This window comes from Tachypleus tridentatus, chromosome 12 (assembly GCF_004210375.1).
Source record: "Tachypleus tridentatus isolate NWPU-2018 chromosome 12, ASM421037v1, whole genome shotgun sequence".
Taxonomy (NCBI): domain Eukaryota; kingdom Metazoa; phylum Arthropoda; class Merostomata; order Xiphosura; family Limulidae; genus Tachypleus; species Tachypleus tridentatus.
Window position 1 is genome coordinate 108520425 of NC_134836.1, and position 21814 is coordinate 108542238.

General features: G+C 30.4%; 1 protein-coding gene across 17 annotated transcripts in view; it reads left to right on the forward strand.

The window, feature by feature from the left end:
• LOC143234300 (sorbin and SH3 domain-containing protein 1-like) overlaps nucleotides 1-21814 on the forward strand; it is a 76402-nt gene that overhangs the window by 33709 nt on the left and 20879 nt on the right. For 14 of the 17 annotated variants that reach the window (XM_076471555.1, XM_076471558.1, XM_076471551.1 and 11 more), the window contains 9 exons: nucleotides 3989-4158; nucleotides 9949-10177; nucleotides 13035-13210; nucleotides 13526-13601; nucleotides 15044-15076; nucleotides 15666-15719; nucleotides 16755-16863; nucleotides 17475-17595; nucleotides 18925-18971. In XM_076471555.1, the coding sequence (XP_076327670.1) occupies nucleotides 4018-4158; nucleotides 9949-10177; nucleotides 13035-13210; nucleotides 13526-13601; nucleotides 15044-15076; nucleotides 15666-15719; nucleotides 16755-16863; nucleotides 17475-17595; nucleotides 18925-18971 (986 nt within the window). In that variant the 5' untranslated portion in view covers nucleotides 3989-4017. The remainder of the gene's footprint in view (nucleotides 1-3988; nucleotides 4159-9948; nucleotides 10178-13034; nucleotides 13211-13525; nucleotides 13602-15043; nucleotides 15077-15665; nucleotides 15720-16754; nucleotides 16864-17474; nucleotides 17596-18924; nucleotides 18972-21814) is intronic. The other 3 variants (XM_076471565.1, XM_076471566.1, XM_076471567.1) reach the window with 1 other exon arrangement.

The following is a 21814-nucleotide window of genomic DNA, read 5'->3' on the forward strand; positions in this document are numbered from 1 at the left end:
ACTATAAAGGGAAAGATAACATTTTATTTCAAAAACAAGGAAGCAAATTTCTTATAATAGCACTCAGAAACGGTTAATACTTAATGACCTTTTACTACGCTTAAAACTGTGCGCACGTTTGTATTAGTTGTATGCGTGTGTAATGACTACTGAAAATATTTCTGCAAGTCACTCTCACTCGGATGGTTTATATTTTGAGCTGTTCATCTCAAATAAATCATCACTTAAAAACAGTCGTTTATTGCATTCTTCTGTGGCCGGATGGTTAGTGCTTGACTCGCTTTCTGAAGGTCGTGGGTTCGAATCCCAGTCCCGCCAAACATGCTCGCTTTTTCATCCAGGAGGGCGTTATAAGATGACGGTCAATCCCATATTCGTTGGTAAAAGGTTGCTTAAGACTTGGTGATGAGTGGCGGTGACTAGTTTCTTTCTTTCCTTCTAGTCTTTCATTGCTAAACTAGAGATGTCTGACGCAGACATCATTGGTGTTGCTTTGAGCGGAATTTAAACCACACCAGAATTTGTTTGTTTGTTGTCAAGCGCAAAGCCACACAATGAGCTATTTGTACTGTGCTCCACAAGTTTCGAAACCCGGTTTTCAGCGTTGTAAGTCTTCAGATTTATCGCTGAACCACTGGGAAACTTTTCATTTTGAATACGAACCTGCTTTTATATAAAACACTCCCATACAACAATAGTTGGTACTGTGACAAAAAAATCCGTAACTATTACATTTAATTATTTTAAATGATTGGTTTAGTTTGAATATCGCGCAAAGTTACTCGACAACTGTCTACGTTAGCTGTCCTTAATTTAGGAGTGATGGGCTAGAAGAAAGGTATCTGGTCAACACTACCCATCGCCAACTGTTGAGTCGCTTTTTAACAATGAGTAATGGATTCACTAATATAATACATTATAACGTTCCCACAGCTGAAAGTGCGAGAATGTCCGGTAACAGGGTATCGAACCCTAACCACCAATCTACACCAGACCGATTTAAAGTAAATAGTGTTTAAGCCTTTACTGTTTAACCGGAATGAAATTTAAGACTAATATAGCTGCAAGTTGACACCACCTATGCATCATGCACTACTGTAATATCAGTATGACGGAGTCGTTCTATATACTTCACATTTAGATAAACACTACTGCATTTAATGATACTCCACTATCAAATGTAGATAATATGAATATTCTAATTTCAAAATTTCTTCGATGTAAACTCAAATTACAAATATTTTTCAAACAACGCTTTTTTATTTTACTAATTTTGATATTTTCCCACCAGGATCAGTTGTTTGTTTTTGTCAGGGGCAAACCTATACAATGGGCTATCTGTGTTAGGTTTCTAAGCCTAACGTTAGTGAAACCCACACATTTGAGAAGCCTAACTCCAACCGAATCAATCTCAGCTTCTTCCAGCGTAAACCAATATCTAACATTCTGTTGAATGTTAAAAAATTGCTCCTTGTATTTTCTTAACACTTTGCAGTTCAATTTTAATTGAACGAAAAGTAATCTTTGTCGTCTTTTAAAATTTGTAGTGCACATTACAGGAATTTGAATATTTTGTTTAAAAGGTTAAAACGAAAACTACCTTTATACTAACATTAAACACTTTATTCTAGTTTCAAACAATTGTACGAAGCCAGAAAGGTAAAGTTTTGGTTATTTTACAATTATCTGAAATGGTATAAGGGTTGTTTTTACTTTCACCTTATTATCAAACTTTAAAATTATGACCTAAACGGGCAAGCACTTACTTTTACCACTGAGCCACAAGTGAGCATTTTGTACTTAGATTCATATTGACTTACACGATGCCATAACTCGTGAGAAGTTTCATCTAGAACTGTATGATATTGGCACGAGATGAACACATGCCGTCACCAACTCTACACCTTTCATGAAATAAGAGTTATCTTGAGCGTGCATGATTTCATACTTTAAATAAAATTTTTGTGCTAGTTTTATAACTGTGGCCCAAATTGTGTCATGTAAACCACTAACAGTTACAACCATTTTGCGTGTAAACATTCTAGCCCATAATATTCTAAACTCTTCATGACAACCTTCGACTTTCTTCACAGATGTGGTAATTATAGCTCTAGAAAAACTTAATGAAGTGCTATTTTCCAAACAAATGTCCATTAAATATTGGTGGATTTAGAGACTGAGGTGTTATATTGCATTTCTCGTTTCTTTGGATTAAGGCTGAAAGGTTTCTTTAAAAAACGTCTAATCTCAATGATATCGCTAATTATTATTGATTTTGTTTGTTTCCTTTTGTTCCTTATATGTCCAAATTATCCTGTCAGTGACACCAATGTCATGTTTCACCATATACAACTATTTTAAAAGTACCTTTACAAGTAGATGAAACGTATACATAAATACAACACGAAAAGGCGTATCTACAGTTAAAATTTTGGGACCTTTGTTCCATTTACAAATTATAGAAAGATTCAGTCACTCATCTCATCTACTGTAAGGTACCTTTTTGACAGTCATTAGTGTTTTTTTATATTGGTATGATGTGATCTGTTTGTTTATATTAATGACTTTTACTCGCAGAACTAAAAGTCATTGATACTTACACAGAACAGCAACTTTCATAAAACATGTTTGTTTGCTTTTAACTCAACAAAATTCAGATCTAGAAAGCTTAACAGTAACACAGCGGTATATCTGCGGCTTATAACACTAAAAGCCGAACTTCAATATCCATGGATGGACAGAGCACAGATAGCCCATTAAATTTTATCTTTGTGCTTACCTTCAAACAAATAATATTATACATGTTTGTTATCTATCGACTGTTGTTGTTTCTTTCATAAAATTCATTTAACTTATTTCGTTATTTATTTCTCATAAAATCTATTCTAGGTTACCCAACGCTAGTACAGCGGTAAGTCTACGGATTTACAACGCTCAAATCAGGGGTACGATTCCCCTCGAAGGGCTCAGCAGATAGCCCGATGTGGCTTTGCTATAAGAAAACACACACACACTTTTAGGTCTTTATTTTAAAAGTTAGTTGTGCCATTTGGAAAAAGATTTGTGTGTGTGCGCGTGCGCACGAATATACACTTATAAAATCGGGAAGAATTATAGCAGAAGTTTCTATGACTTTGTTACTTATGAATAAATATCTATATCTGTAATAGTATATAAAACAGGAATGCCGTATGCATCATACTCGTGAACAAACTGGACAAGAACTTGGACTTTTTTCATTAGCATTACAACTTTATTTTATTGTATTTATATCTACAACTATAGGAATGATAGCCAGTAACGTGAGCCCTGGTGAATACAAAATGCTCGAGTAAAACGCTCGTAAATTTTATTACAAGGGCATCTGTTTGTCTGTACCGCTGCTTCTTGCACATTTGTTTAAATAAAATCTTAATTGGACACTTTCAAGTGATTATACAACAACAAACTTAACTCTACAATTTTTGTTTTTTTTGGAAATTCGTTGGTACTCCTGTTTCGATGGTGTTGTGCCATTTGGAAAAGCTGTGTGTATAAATATATATGTATGTGATGTGTGTACACCTATTATTAAATCAGCAAGAAGAAAACCAGAACTTATAATTTTTTTTACTTATCTCTCACAATTTTTGGGAGTTCTCAGTAGTTCACGTTATTGATGACTTTTCTTTTTTTTCTGCTCCCCACAAATATTCAGTTGGCATATGTCGTTATTTATTCCCGATAAGAGCCATTTTAAGTTCTCACAATTTTGTGGATCTCTAAACAGTAGGTGTTATTGATGCTAATTACGTTTTGTCATTGTTTTCCTTTTATTAATATTAATTTAGCTTATTTTGTTATTTATTTCACATAAAGGCCTTTCTAAGTTTTAACTTTATTTTAAAAATTAATTTGCATATCTTTTCTGTTTTAAAGCCTAGTTTGAAGTAGATAGATTAAATCGTTTGTAGTTAGCATTATTAATATAATAATTTTGGTTAAATAGTCTGGAAACCGGGACAATCGTCCATTACTATGGAAACTGGTGGATTTGAACACAACGCACATGATCCAGAAAAATTCGCAGAGGACGTCAAGCCATCCTCTCATCAGTCATTTGCAACTATAAAGTTAGACTTGAAAGATGTTAAACATACTGAAAGCCCTAAAGTGGAGGTACATATTCAATGTATTAGTGCGCTTTTCCTTTCATTTACGAATGAGATTATTTTAAACCCGTTTTGTTTTTATCAATTTATGGAAAAAAGTTTAACTTTAATCGTTGAATGGTGACGCTGCATTAGCAGTAATACTATTACTAGATCTAGTATTAATAATATTCGTTAGACCTATATTCATACCGTCAGTATTACTGACATGTTTTTCAATAAACTAACTAATTTAATTATTTCATTGAATGTAAAGTAATTTAGGTAACAAAAATTGTACTTCTAACTCAAAGACAATGATAGGTTGTTGTGCTTTGAGTATTAAATATTATATAACTGAGTAGCAAAAAGGAAAATGGAATATACTACTTACCTTTAAAAATTAAATAATCCAAAGTGTTTCATACGTCAGTACTGTTATTAACCATTGAACTCCTGCTCGTCTTTTCTCTCAATTACTCAAGACTTTCATTATGATATTCAAACTTCAGGACAACCCATTAGGGTAATGTGTTACTGGTAACTGCGCGTGGGCCCTACATGGCCAGGTAGTTAAGACACTGGTCTCGTAATCCAAGGGTCGCGGATCCCCAAACATGCTCGCCCTTTCAGCCGCGGGAGTGTTAAAAGTAACGGTCAATCCCACTATTCAATGGTAAAAGAGTAGCCCAAGAGTGGTCGGTGGGTGGTGATGACTAGCTGCCTTCCCTCTAGTTTTACACTGCTAAATTAGGGACGGCTAGCACAGATAGCCCGCGTGTAGCCCCCTGCGAAATTCAAAAACAAACAAACAAAAGAATATCGGAAACTACCACTTTACTTGAGTAGTATAATAAATACTTACAATCAGATGGCGTATTTTTAGTGAATTTTTCTTCAGTATCGCCTTTGCTTTCACATTTGAGTCACTGTAATGTATGAACAAAATTAATAAAGTTGTATTTGTGCGCATCAAAATGTGTGTGCATACGTATTTAATTGTATCAATAAAATTATAAAGGGAATAGATATGAATATTATTGAAGATAATAAATTTTGTTTAATTTTAAAACCTAAACAATTTGTTTGTTACACACACTGTATAATGTATATAAATTATTGTATCAAAAAGCACTGAATATTGAAAATATGCAGATGTTATTTAAAACAGTTTGATACTTGATGTGGTAGAATTTAGGTTCTAAGTATGTCAACTGGAACTGTATGTTAAATGTGCATCAATAATCAATCATTACACAGTATGTTTTGTTGTGTTTTTTTTTATGAAAATAAGAATAATTCATCCGGGAATGGAGTGCTAAATTTCATAGTATCGGTTTTTGTTTGTTTGTTTTGGAATTTCGCACAAAACTACTCGAGGGCTATCTGTGCTAGCCGTCCCTAATTTTGTAGTGTAAGACTAGAGGGAAGGCAGCTAGTCATCACCACCCATCGCCAACTCTTGGGCTACTATTTTACCAACGAATAGTGGGATTGACCGTCACATTATACGCCCCCACGGCTGGGAGGGTCATAGTATCAGAGCCCTGCAAAAATTGTTCGGACGTGTGACGTCACTATCAAGTAAAAACCTCATATTCAAAACTTTACCGTTTTTTTAGTCATTGTTAAATAAAGAAGATAACAAGCAGCACCAGTTATTTGAAAGTATTTATATTACTACTGAATTGAATATGCATATATTACCATTAGAAAATACGCAACTTAACTTCCCTTAAATAAAGCAGAAAGGGGATAAATAACGGAATACAATATAAAAATCAGTACCGTTAACAATCGTTTTACAAACGAGTATGTTATTAATTTACTTTATTTCTATCTGCACTACAGTATTAACAATTTTGATTTTTAGAATACTTTCATACCTACCGTGCTAACACAAGTAAGTTAAGAATCGACCTTTCTTGACCGTTGTAAATTATGTAGAAAATAAGCATCTTAAAAATGTGTAGGTTTCAAATACACATTTAAGAGTTTAACTTGTATTTTAATAATATATTAACGTGCATTAATAACCATGTGGCCAGGGGCGTAGATTTTTTTTACACCCGATGGGGGGGGGGATGATTTTTGCAACCACTTATGTGGACTGTTCAATTTGCAAATTGGTAATCTCTGATTACGTGAACCTGATAGCTGTAAATATGCAGTCACAGAGTAACCTTGTTGCCACGATACTTGCATGTATACTTAGGCCTACTGACTGATACGAATTGTCGCTTAGATCGAAAAGCTTAGAAGCACGCCTATATTAAAGATGTACATTTCGGCTACTGAAACAGACTACATCTAGGCCTAATTATGTAATTCGATTGCTAAGAACAAGAGAATCACAAGAACAAACACACAATTTGTAGGCCTGTGATGCAATAACACAATTCAACAGACCAAACTGTAGATGGGGAATGATTGTATGCACCATACCACCCCCCACCTAAAATGAAGGGGGATGTGTACCCCATTCTCCCAGGATCTACGCCCCTCCACGTGACGTATAACAAAAAAAAAAAAACATTTCAGCGCTTTGCATGGTGCCTGATGCCAGCTCCTAAGGGAACGTGGCAGATTATAGATATTGGGCGGATTGAGAGAGCTCTACTAATGGACATGGGAATTTGCAAACTACACTGTGAGTTAGGTTACGAAAGAAAATTTTAGGGTTTAAACTGAATAACCTATTATTATATACACTTGATTTAGTCTTTGTAGCATCCCAACTTAGTTTCAATATCAGGTGCCTTAGCAAAACTTTCTTGTGCTTTGGTACCGTTAAATAACTGAAAATGTTTCTCAAAAACAGAATTGGAATAATAATGAAATACAAATGCGTGTGTATTAATTTTCTTATGTTTAATGCCATTATATTAATACCTAATAAAATCTTCTTAAGGTAACTAGTATTATTGCTGGTTGATTGCTAATGGTATTCAGTCATCTTCTTGTCTCTTTTCTATTAACATGGTCAGTTTGTTTTTGTTTTCTGTTGTTGTTTTTCTAAATAGGTAATATTTATTCTTCTGCACTATTAGTAAACTTAAGACTGATGTGGAATGAAGAAAATATTTAAATAAAATGTTTAAATATTATTAAATTTAATTATTTTAATTATTAATTATTAAACATATTAAATATGTTTAAAATGCTTTTTAAATAAAATGTTAGTATATTATTAAATTAATTATACAATTATTGTGGTAGAAAATATTTCGTCAATTTCATAACTTCATGTGTGTTTTTTTTCTTTTAACATCAATATATATAACTGATTTCTCCTAAATATTAGCGAATTGAAACTTTTACTTTCTCATGTTAAATATAACTTATAAATTACATATCTTGATGAATAAAAATTATTGCGTTGTGGCTTATTGAAAGATTTTTCACAAAATGTGTTGTAAAATAAAGTAGGCTTTAGTTAACTAAAAAAACATCTCTTTTTTTTCTGCAGTACAACTGTTATTTCAGATTACCATTTCTACAAAACTAAAAAAGTCACTTGCATCTTGGGCTCTTTTGTTGGTAGTGGTGGTTCTGTAACATATTATCTGAAATCAGCAGTTAATAGTGTGAGAGTTGAAATAACTTTCATGTATATAAAATTAAAAGCTTGTGTTTTAGAAAAGGTCATTGTATGCTACACTTTTAATACTAGACAAGTAATAAAAAGATTCAAATATTTAATATTACGTAGGGATGAATATATAAATCACTACGTGCTTAGCCAAATCTTTTCAATAATAACTTTTAACTACAACTAAATGTTGAATTCCTATCAGTTGCAGAATTCAAGATTGAATAAAAGCAATTAAACTAAATAGAGCTAAACATTGATACAGCAGTTAATAAATATAAACTTGTAAGATTTACTCGGTACTTACTGGTTACTTATGAAATGATTTTTGTGTATTCACCCTTACTTCGTTTTTGTACTTTTTGACATTACCATCTCCACATCATACTTAATTTTTGCAACTTTTTTATTGCTTGTTTTCACTTTTTAAAAATCAACTTTAATCAAGTAAGTTGATAAGTAAGCACTTGCTTTACTCTTTATAAATTAAATACAATATATCTTATTGATATTATATCAATTTTGTCACTTTCTCTAATTTTGGATTACACTGAGGGTCAGTGAAATTGAAATGGTTCCTCCTGGATGGTACAAATAACCCAGAGTGCTGAACCAAAGTTAAGGGAATATTTACAGAACTCGCACCTTCCATCTTTATCCCAGCTCACTGCACGTGCATACAATCAACTCCACACCATGCTACAGTCATGTTGATTAATATGGAGGACATCGTACAGATCTCAGGTCATGAAATATGATACCATGCACAACAGCTGGCAGGCTAGGTCCTAATGAAAATTTGAAGGAAAGTAGGCCACTATATAATGTATTGTTTTGATAATTTAAAAAAAAAAAAGTTTAAAACTCGGAAATCAATAACAAGTACACAGATCTGTCAGTTGCACAAATACTTGATATCCTTCATACCTTGAATATTCGTGTAGGTTATTCTTTCTTTCCTTGTTTATTTTTACTGAAATTGTTTTTGAAGATATCATGTTTGTGCAATGAAAAGTCACAAACGGTCATTATATAATATGTGTTTCCATCTAGTGGCCACAAATTAAACTGATTTGTGAAACACGGAAACAATAATTTTATAAACTGAGCTCACTACTCTCAACCCATCTTGACACAATAAGCACTAAAGTGCTTAGTGATAAAACATATACACAGGAAATTCCTTTTTGTTATTTCTCCACAAAAGTACTTGTGGTAGAAGAATAGAATGATATTACAGTTATGCAAGCTGTGAAGTACTCTATAATGGCAATTAGGTGTTTAAATAAAGTTATAACTCAACTTTAGCAGTTATTTATAAGCATCATAGAGTAATAGAGTGGCCATTTTTTCTCAACATATCTTTACACAATAAGCACCAGAGCACTTAGTGATAAAATATACACAGGAAATTCAAATAAATATCACAAATGAGGGTCGCGGGTTCGAATCCCCGCCACGCCAAACGTGCTCTTCTTTTCAGATGTGGGAGCATTGTAATGTCACAGTCAATCCCACTATTTTTTAGTAAGAGTTAGTAGTGGGTGGTGATGACTAGCTTCTTTCCCTCTAGTCTTACACTGCTAAGTTAGGGATGGCTAGTGCAGGTAGCTCCTGTGTAGCTTTGTGCAAAATTCAAAAAACAAACAAACAAAGAAATATTTCTGATTATACGCTCACTGTGAAGCACCACAGAACAGGGCTTACTGGTTTACTCCTGTCCATCTGTCTGTCCCTATTTTTATAAACAGAATATCTCAAGACTGATTGAATGGATTTTGACCAAACTTATAAAACAGGTACTAAGTAAAAGGGTCTGGTACATGCTTGGCTTTTTGAGGTCAATATTGGAACATTACTGGTCATATAAAACTGCCCCGACCTTGTGAATGTGACACTTTAATCCAGGATGAATGAATACTGTCTTTACTCTGCACAAAGTTTTTGACCAAATTTCTGAAATTCGAGGTTCAAAGGAGAAGTGAAAAGGGCACTGGTATATAGACAATCCACCCCAATCTTGTGGACAAGTATTATATTCTCATACTGGGGAAACAAAACTGTGGCATAATATTAGTGGGGGTGTATATGTTTCATAAACACAAATTTGTACATGTTTTTTTAATTTGTTCTTTGAAAGAATTGAAAGCATAGTATTTGCTGTGTGTGTGTGTCATCTATCATTGTTGAAAAATAATTTAATATCTTGTTTTACTAATTTTATAGGATATTCAACAAACATCTCTCATACGAGAAGAAACTTCTTTATGGAAGGCTTTCCAAAACTCCCCAAATTCATCTTTGGTTAGCACTGTCTGTTCAAAACTCCCTGAAGATTCAAAACCAAATAGGGAAAGTGATATAAGAAATTCTTCAAATTTAGTATTGCCACTGACGAATGAATATGAACCTTCCTCTCAGAACTTGGTGGACTCTTTACATTATAAACAAAGAGGTAAAAATGAAATTTTCATCTTATGATTAAAACGTGGAAGATGTCATTATAATGAATTAAATTACAAGATGCTTTTTATAAAAAGAATATTTATGTTTCTGGAAAATAAATTATTTTATATGATTTAATTATAAGGTGGTTAGCTTAATAGTCATACTAGAAGAAAACTAAAACTGATTTTAATATCATTACATCAAACTTTCTTAGACTGTTTTTTTTTTAAATAATTTGTTCATATCCTATGAGAGGATTATAAGGGAAGACTACTGACTTAATTACTTTTGAAATTAGTGTATTCACAATAATAAGAGAATCAAGTAAACTGATTATGTGAAGTTCTGGAGATATAGGTGTTAATGAATTACTGTGTTAATACAGATGTAAGCTTGTTCTAAAAATCTTTTACAAGACAAAATTGTATGGAGGTGTGCTGATGACTTGAATTTCAATAAGATAACTTAAAAATATATACAAGTAAGACATTTTTAATTTTAGAACTTTAGGTTAGACATTCAAGAAGAATAACTTTTGTCACAAAGAACAAAAAAAACTTTTAGAAGTAAATCCGTTCCCATAATTCAAACTTGGATATATAAAAAACAACTTATCTGCAGATTAAAATATTGTTGGGAAAAATCTGCAGTAGAATTATTTGAATCCAAATGTTCTGTCGAACACAGATTAAGTTAGAACTTCATTTCCAAAATAGCTACATCATTATCAAATCATAAAATAACATGAATTTTCTATCATATTTTGAATAACTTTCAAGTGACAATATATAAAAGGTATTTGTTGTTGGTAACTGTGATAAAGATGACCAGTAAAATTTTATTAGTTACTAACTGTCATTATGTTTTAAGGATTATGAACGTCATGAAATTCAAAATAATTTCTTTTCATATATTTATATAGATCTTAATCTACTAGCTGTAATCTTTTATAAAGATTCAAATAAATGTTATTATGCCCCTACAGTGAAGCATTGTAGAGTAGGGAATATTGGTCTGCCCATGTTCATCCATTGTTCATCTGTCTGTCCCATCCTCAAGAATTGATGGATTGAATTTTAATAAATTTATAAAACAGGTACCTCAAAAAATGTATTAACTTTTGAAAGTTAAAGCTCAAGATCAAAACTGATCTGGTACATAAAAATCCACCTTAATCTTGCAGACAGGTACAAAATCATGTGATTGAGTTACTTAAAAATACAGTACAATATTAATGAGGCATATATGTTGAATAATGATTCAATATATTTTTAAAATCATCTTTGTATACATTCTATAAACTTGACAGGACAACAACTCTAATACAATTTTTCAATATAATTGACCACACATAAGAGATAATTACTGTGATTGGACAATTTTCAATAAACCTGCTTGTAAATGAATGGTTTATACCTGTATTATTTGTATACTGTGATATCTTATTCGTTAATTTACTAGTATTGTGTGAAATATATATAAAGAATCTACGATTTTAAACTGTCATATTTTGCACAATTTTTTTATGATAATTTATTTAAATGTTTATTTTCTTAAGTTAATTTTATTAATAACTTAAATCTTAATGGCAGGCATTGTTTTTTCTGTAAAACACAGTAGTATATTAACTTTCTTTTATGTTAATCAGTCAAGATCATAACATCAGAAAATAACTTAAATTCAAAACTATAAAATGTAATCTCATTACATGGCAGATTTTACTCCAGTTTTGAAATCTTTAGCTCAGCTTTAATTTATTGAATGATATTTAGCAAACACTTACATTTCTCTATTTATTGTTTTACAACTGTTATATCACATTCCACAATTTGAGATACTTTTTACTTCCCCTACATTTGCATCACAATATTACTGTAAATGATGAATGTTGCACCATTCTTATACATCTGTCAATGAAAATTGAAACCAATTAGCATTCTCTCATTTTGTATTCCTATAACACTTTAATAAGTATATGTATACATTGAGCACAGGGAAAATATTGGGGTCAATAATTGCATGTTAAGAATTTAATATCAGTAAAATAAGTTGAATCAATTTTTTTAAAACCCGTATTATGTCTTTGTCAAACCTCTTTTTGTTCTTGTAAAAGTGTGATGCCTTTGACAGTAAATGAAAATTAATATTAATTCCACATTTCATTTAGTATTACCAAAATGGATTCTTCTTTAAAAGTAAACTATGAAACAGCTACTTCCTAATAAAGTCAAGAAAGAGTATTTTTTGAGCTAATATTATTTAAAATAGACTGTTAAAACAAGTTGTGAGAAAACATCATTCACTAACCAGTATTATGAAAGCAGACTGTATATTAAAAGTAAATTATAAACAATTTCTTAGATATTCATGAACTGAACTACCTAATCAGATACTGTCTAGACATTTATGTATGATATAAAACAGTTATGAAATGATATTTTATAAATGCAATAATGCGTTTTTACAACATCATTTGTGTTTTTTATTTCCTTATGGTAACCTAACATAAAGATCAGGAAAAAAGTATTTTGTTTTATCATGTTTCACACAACATGAATAAAACTTAATATAATGAAAATATATTAGAAATGTTTGATTCTTTATATTTGATTGTGCTTCCTATTAAAATAAAATATCATGGCATACCAGTATTGAATTGTTCAGAAGTTTTCATTTGATTTGTTTGTGTTTTATTGTTTGAAACAAAAGAAAGTTTAATTTTATCACAGATGCCTTAGCAGTGAATCAGAATATTTTGTTTCTTGACTTCATTATGTTTCTTATAGGAGCAAAAAGGTCTTGTGTAGGTGCAAGAAACAGTCTGGTATTTCTTTGTATTGTTTAACTTACTTTTGTTCTTACAGAAGAAGGGCATCCAAGCAATGTAGTGTTCATGGTGGAAAAAGACAAATTAAATACAGACAGTTATTTTGCAATGGCAGCTCACGACACTACCTCAAATACAGTAAACATTAAAGCTCCATCAAAATATACATTTATTGGTCCTTTAGAAGAAGGAATTCCAGTTGGACTTCGAACAGTAAGTAAACAATTTAATAATCATATTTTAGTTTTAATAAACCCAGATTTCAGCTTTTTTGGATCTCTTGTCAATCATAACTTAGTGTAGATAGTGCCAAGTACGTACTGTTAATTAGCTAATATAATTAAACTAATACACTTTATATTTAATATAATTAGTTTTCTCGCCCATTTTTTCCTTAGCCAGAAATTTAATATATAAAATATGCTCAAGATGTAAATTCATACTTCAGGTTTTTCTTCCTTTTTTTTCTTTTTTCTTTAATATACCTGAAAATTTTTAATGTTAATTTTATTTGTTTTGGATTTTTAGAATGTGAAAAATGAGCATGCGAGTGATTGGTACAAATCAATGTTTCGATCACTGCACAGACCTGATGAACCAAACAGTAAGTTCCAAAAGCACTTACTCTGTCAATATAATAATTTCATATTGTGATATAATAAAGCAGAAGATATAGAAATATTGTATATGCATTCACTGGGTCTCAAAAATATGTCTCTAAAGCTGTTGCTCATTCAAAAACAGCTGCAAAAGAATATTTTTTAATAAATTAGAATTATCTATCACTTAAATCTCAAAAACATATAAATGTACTCATTATATGTATTCTGAGAATAACTTGACATGTGGTAGTGTCAGCTGAATAGTATAAATGCAAGGTTCTTTTAAACCTAAATCAGTGAACATACAGCTGAGCCCAGGTAAAGTAGGCAAACACGCTGTTTTTTACATCAAGTTTCTTAATGAAGATTACTTGTTTGCTTTGTTATTTTCTCATTCAGTCTTGATATTTCATTTAACACCTCAGTTTGTAACTGTTTTTGTATCCTTCTGTAATTCAATATACTGAATGAATGTCCTATTTAACAAACTAAATGTTTACCCATTATTTTGTGATACATTTTCATTTTAAACTATTTATAAATAGCATAATATTTTGTTGTACAGCAGTAAAGCTGCTTGTGAAAACAGTTTGATAGTTTTGCTTTTACATTGTTGAAATGGAAAGACCGTAATGTATTTAAATATTTTCTGAAACAGTAGGAATAAAGTTCATAAGTTTTATTACATTACTCTTTTCATATACATTAGAATAAAATCTGTTTCATTGAGTTTAGTGTCAGTTATATTTATATTAAAAGTTTTCGTTTTTTTTTAAGATGTAATTCGTAGATTAATGACTTAGTATTACAAAAACAATTTGTAGTTTGCATAAAACTCAGTGAAACCAAATCCCCTATTAGGACAATAGTTTTATGTTCCATATCCATGAGAAATATTTATAAGGTTAGCTTTTAAAAATATGAAAGTTTTAGTAAATCATAATTATATTACACTAAATATACTTTTTAATACTCTGTAGTTGTGAATCACTGGATCATATTATAGTGATATAATAAGGATAAATATGAACATTTAGGAGTATGAGGCAGTCACTTTTTGGTAGTATTGTGTTGTTTTTTTGTACAGGTACAGTTAGATTTTGTTTCATATATGAAGCAATTTAATGTAAAACTAAAGCTTACAACCCTCATGTTAATGTCTCAAGTATATATTCTGAGAATAATTGGCCATGTGGTAGTGTCAATTGAATAGTATAAATACAAGGTTTTCTTTTTAAACCCAAATCAGTGAGCGCACAGCTAAGCTCAAGTAACATAGGCAAACCTTCATGAAATGATTGATTGTTTTCATTCTTACTTGTGGTGAAGTATGTACCTTATGTTAGAACGTATGTATACATATTCAATCTATGTGTTGTTTATGAAAAATTCATATTACCCTCCTAACTAGGAAAAACATTTAAAACCTTGTTCTATATTTCAGGGGATGATTATGTGACTCTGAAGTACAAGAAAGGTAAAGATTCAATACTTTTATAATATCTCTTTGTATACGTAGCAGAAAAACTTAGTAGCACTGACTATTAAAACTTCAAACTTATGAGTAAGAGTAAACGTTATTGTGATAAGAAACCTGTTAAATGTGAAGACAAGTTTTCCTTTCTCAATAATGGTAATGGTATGTCTGCAGACTAAAAATACTAGAACTGAGGTTTCAATATCCATGGTGGGCAGAGCACAGATAACAGCTTTGTACTTAACTACAAACATTTCTCAATAAGTTGCTAGTTTCTGTCTTTTTATGTATTCTTAAAGTAATTATAGTATGTTTAAACTTAAAAATAGTTTTTGTTAGTCTTTTCTTCCAAATGTTATTCAAATAATATTTTGAGTTGATGTTAGTTTCTATAAAACAAAGTTTTGATGAAAATTAGTTTTTATGCTTACAGAGATATTACGTGCTAAAAATGATTATTACTACCTAAGACTTTCACTTTTGGTTATTACAAAATCGTAATCGTTCTCATTACTATAATTATAAATAAACACTAAATTAAATAATTTGCATAGCTGTACATATATTTCAGGCAATTCTTGTATTCCAGGTCAAATCTCCCCTGTGGGTGGTTATATGTCTGAGCCCGAGTTTAACAGAGATGGTAAGTAACTGACTTATTTTTATTCATAGTTTTGAAATAAAACTTTGTTTTAATTCCTTTATATAAAATTTCATTACTGTATGTATGCTCAATATAATAAAATGAAGATACATAAAATCACACATAAATATATCAATTGAAAAACAAATTGTCAGAAATCTTTGAAAATGAGGTTGTTAGACTAACCAGTTTGTTTTTGTTATTAATTTCAAATAGCTAAATTACTTTTAAGCCCAAATAATGCTAAAATCAAATTGCAACATTTCAACTGCACTTTCTGTTTTTGAGAAAGAAGATTATAAAAATACATATTATGCATTCAAGAATATGTAATAATACGTACACAAAAACTATTTTATACTAATTATTATATTCATCTCAAAAATAGTAATAAAAAAGAGCTTCATGTGATGGTTTTGTTATCTTTCAGTCAAAGACTTGACAATACTTGGTATATTAACTGAAGTTTTTGTGTTTGTTGTGAGTACAATTGAAGCTTCATCCTCTCGCAAACCAGTTGAGCTTTCACCAATTGAAAATGTCACTGTTGGGGAAAAAAAACAATCCTTGTCAATGACATGGGTACTTTTACCCCTTTAAAAATCACCATATGATCTCCAGCATGTTTCATATTTGTTTATTAGACAACTTGCTTATACAATAAGAATAATATTTTTTGGAGCAACATTTAATAAGTAAGGACTTCTTACTATAAAATGTTATTTAAGTGCTAAGTAACTACTAAGAGCTCTATCATATTCCACACACTTTGTATGAAATATACCACCTTCAAAGGCCAACCTGATGGAAAGATTGATATTGTATCCTGTAATTCATTTAGTTTTCTAACTTTAGTTTCTACCAGTATGTATGCTAAAAATATTTTCAGAATAAATAACGTAATTAGCAAAATAGAAAAAACTGATAAATTGTACTAAATCTTTACTAGGTTTCTGAATGCAAGTCAATAGAAAAAAGACAATTGGCAAGTTTAAGACCTTTAGTACTATTTGTTTTTCTCTTACCTAAATTCAGATGGATATCTTCATCACTCCAGCTATGCCTCAACATATTATCAGCTGCATCCAGATAAAGAAGCTAAACAAGAATCAAAGTGTTGCACACTTCCACGTAACATTTATCAGTATGTTTGTGATTGGTTTTTATTAACTGCTTTTATATTGGTTTAGTATATTGTTTAATGCTGTAACATTAAAGTTAAAATTTGTATTCTGTAAAATGTAATGACATCATCAGTTTGTATGAGTATTTAGAAAAATTGAATAAAATTATATAACTACTACGTTCCTTTGTAAACTATAACAGAAATTTTGTGAATTTGGTGAAATTGTCTTGGCATATCTGATATCATACATGTGACATTGTTTTAAGATGATTTAATTTCTATGGTGTAACCTTTTTTCAAATCTGTATAAAAAGTAAGATATCTAAATATAAAATATGATTTAAATTCAAGTTAGAACAAAGTAAAGGTTTAATATCACCGAATAAGTGTTTATATTTTATTTGGAAATTAATCATTATCTGAAAATTTTGTTTTGTCAGGAATTAAAATTATAAATTGAATGTTAAACAATTCAGTTTTATTTGCTGTGTCATGGACTTTACCATTACTTATGTTGTGAGTTAAAAACAGCATGTAACAATAAGCAAACATTATGGGACTTTAATCAGGCATTTGTTTCATACTCTTGGAAGCTTTCCATGATTATGTTCTCATTTTTTGACTTTCAGATCTGGTGCATGCATTCCACCTCTACCAAAAACTTCTAGAGAAGTGTACAAAAATCAGCCACGAAGTATAGCAGAATATGAACCTGGTCATTCGTCTTTAGCTGAGAAAGAAGCCAAGTTGGTAAGAAAACAGAGAATACTTAATACTTCTTTTATATTTCTGTACCATTATTCTTAATGATGTTGAAATATATATTGGTTGGTTTGAGAACTGGAAATTACAAGTTTCATTTAAATAAAATCATTTACAAGATGTATGACCTTAGCAGTTCCAGTATGTTTTAAAGTATTATTTTCTTTTTGTGTCTATAATACTTTGTATTTATAGGTTATGTTTACATTTCTGGATGTATTAAGTTTTATATATGAAAATGGAAGATTGGTGATGTAATACTACACTAACAATAAAAATTTGAAATTAGTAAAAACTATACTTCAGTAAGGAATCACATTATGCTAATATAATAATAATTAGTAGGCAAACAGTGATTTATAAGCACAAGGAACTTATTTATACTACATGTTCCACCATCAATAAAACTTTTCTTCATTCTTAAAATCATTGTTTGCCAATTTATTAATTAAAAGCCAATCAAAAGTTAAAGGCTCATATGTACAGAAATGAAATGTTGTATTGATTTAATGAAGAGATGTTTCTTATGCAGTGAAGAGTGGTATAATGGTAGTTACATAGAGTTAGCACCACACGTACGTATTATTAACCTTATAGTTACTTATAATACCACCACAGATTGTCCGTATGTAATCCTAGTGAATTAACTAATTTTCAATGAATGATTTATATTTGTGTTGTGTTCTAATTAATATTTAGTCATACTGATTGTGTTTTTACAAATGTTTTATTTTGTAAACTTTCTTTTTTGGTTCAAAGATAAGGTAGTACCCGTTCATGTTAAATTGTATAATTGCTTTGAAAATCTTAGTCATTTTTTTTGCATTCAAACTTAAGGTTTTCAGTGGGTTTAATAATAAAACAGTTTTTTAAAATATCTATTTGAATTTAAATTTGTTGTTTGTGTGCTACAAACATATACGTTCAATTTGGTGTTTTAAGGTTTACCTATTCAAAGAAGGAGTTACTCTACTTTTATTTTCAAATAGTAACTCATATAAAAGTGTGTGATTCTCTGTTGTTGTTGCTATTCATAGAAATTAATTCTTTTTTTTTTCTTATGCCAGTACATTTTTAATTGTCAAGTACTTAAAAAATATATCTTGAAATCATAGGTTATAAAAATATGTATATATAAAACCTTTATTATACCAGTGAAAACAAAACATAAATCTGCTTATTCACTTAAAGTCCTGCAATAGTTAGATTTTTGTTTCTTTTTTATTTATATGTACTGTAATGGTGTTTACACTTTTATATGATAAAAAATTAAATCTTCAATTGATTTATATTGTATTGTAATTTTTGTTTTCCTAGAATGAAAACCAATATTTATCGGAACATACCAAGTCACGATTGTTTAAGTAAGTGATTATGTATTGTACAAGTCCAGAGGGTATTATTTTAAACCATGACACTAAAAAGTGAACAATAATTAATTGAAATGGCACCTCTAATTTGCAAGTTGTTTTTTTTCTGTCTGATGTTGAAATTCTGACCTTGACAATAATTTTGATTAAGTCCAAAATGTGGTTAAGATATGCCAAGGAAGCATTTCTTGTGTGGTGCCATAACAAGCAAATGTTACTAGATTTTTAAGAAGCATGTTGATTCAACCAGCCCTATAATTCAGCTCACTTCAGCAGTTGAACAAAAGGATTGTTGTATTTTTTTAGATGTCTCTGTTAAGTTGGAGAATGTTTTTCTTTCTACAGAGGTGTGTGTAAAACTGTTCTCTATTTCAATGCTGCCACAGAAGAAATCATGTCAACCTTTGTCATACAAAAAAAAGTCCCTCTCTTGTTTGGTTGTTTTTTTGGAATTTCGCACAAAGCAACTCGAGGGCTATCTGTGCTAGTCGTCCCTAATTTAGCAGTGTAAGACTAGAGGGAAGGCAGCTAGTCATCACCACCCACCGCCAACTCTTGGGCTACTCTTTTACCAACGAATAGTGGGATTGACCGTCACATTATAACGCCCCCACGGCTGGGAGGGCGAGCATGTTTTGGCGCGACTCTGGCGCGAACCCGCGATCCTCAGATTACGAAGCGCACGCCTTAACGCGCTAGGTCATGCCAGGCCTAAGTCCCTCTCTACTTTCATGTATAGAACTATGAATATTTGTATTCATCAAAATGTCAAAAATAAATTTTTGAAACGTATGTAGCCACTGGTAAAAGTTTTGATCTAAATGTTACACACATCTTATAATAAGTATTGTAATTAAAAGTGTCTCAATGTATTAACTTAAAGATAGATATAATAATTTGAATATTATAAGGATATGTTAGCTATGTGTTCAGTCTGTTTCTAAACAAATGGAAAATTCTTAAAAACATATAGTTTAAGTACTCTTTTCGTTTTTGTTTTAAGTATTTTTATCACTAGAATAAAATGAAAATTTGTACAGTATGGCAGGACGATAAACATGTTATTTGTAAAAAAAACATATAATTAAGACTTAGTTTATACTGGACAGGTATTTAGGAATTTAAAAGAATATAAAACTGCAATAAAGAAGCGAAAAGTTAGTGAATTCAGTTTGGCTTAATACATGGCAAACTCAGTTTATAACTAACACTTTTATGATTATTCGTCTGACTGATGACAATCATGGAATAAATATTTGAATATCATTAGAAGTACCATTCTGAATATGGACTATGGTCCAGCTATTATGAAAATTATTTATTCGCAATCAACTGTGTAATGTTGGCGACACTAAAGGTAATCAAGGTTGTATCCAAGTGTTATGGAGGTATATAAGATTTTCTTTACCATTAACTCTTATTCTCATAATACAGTGGTAGAATACTCGCATAACATGTAGCTGTTTAAATTTATCATAGTATATTTTTTAATGTTGCAGTGTTTTTAATTTATCTCCTCTAATTTGTGCACTAGTACCATATTTAATTTAGGAACTTATAAAATACGTAAAAACTTAAAGAATACTATCTATGAAACAAATACAAGTATCAGAATTATTATTTTAAAATATGTAAATAAAGGTTCTATAATAAATCCTGAAAACTATGGGCTTTCCAACAAACATAACTAAACTGTGCTGCTACAGGACCTAATTTGTACATAATTAATTACTGTTATCCCTACTCTTTCTTTCAATAGATTTTTTATTTTAAGATAATTCATATATCAATTTTAATGTAATTTTGTGTTTATTTTCTCTGAAAGTAGTGGCGTATTTAGGTTATGTAACCCCATGGGCTAATAATTTTTGTGGGCCCTACATCCCATGTAATTTTACATAGAATAAAATTATTAGTGGGCCCCCATTAAGACCATGGGCCCTTGGTCTGAACCCCCTTTAGCCCCTACCTAAATATGCATTGCTTAAAGGTATGCATAAATAAAAGTTGTTTTTTTTAACTTAAAAGTAGAACACTTTTGAGTTTTTATTTACCATTATGTTTCTTTTAGTATTAAAATTGTGGCATCAAATAAAAATATTATTTTTTAGAACACCAGTCATAATAAAAACATTTTATTTCTTAGTACTAGAGCTCGTACAGTTAAATCATCTTGATTAGAAATTTGTAAAACACAAACCTCAGTTGTAACAAATTTATTTTAGATAACAAGCACACAAACTTATTAGAGTGTGAATTATGAGAATGAAACTACCAATAAACACTGCTATACTATGGTCGAATTAGTTTAATTTAAAAATAATTCAAACTAACCAAAGTAATAGAAAATAGCCAAATATACAAAGAAGGAAATATAAAAGAAAAATCTTAAAATTAATTTTAAAAAAGGGAATTCTCGATAGCTTTGGCAATTATTTGGAAATTATTTTAGACAAGATATGGAATATTAAATTAATCTATGAGACCTTTGTTTCCCTTTTCATTAGTTATATTTTTGTTCATCAGTGATACCTAACTTGGGCATATGTATACACTTTGATTTTATTACTCATTAGGATCTCTACCTACCTGTCCTGAATTACAATTCTTTTAAGTAGGGTTAGAATAGGCTAATATATAATATTTATGGCATGGTACAATACATTGATTGAAAGAATTTGCCTTCCTATGTTCAAAACTGTAATTACAGCTCAAATTGGTCAAGAGATGATAGTTATGAGCTAAACATTTGTACTTGAAAAACAAAACAAAAAAACAATCCAATTCGAAATTCTTCTATGGGACTTTCAGCTAAAACACTTACCAATTAGATATAC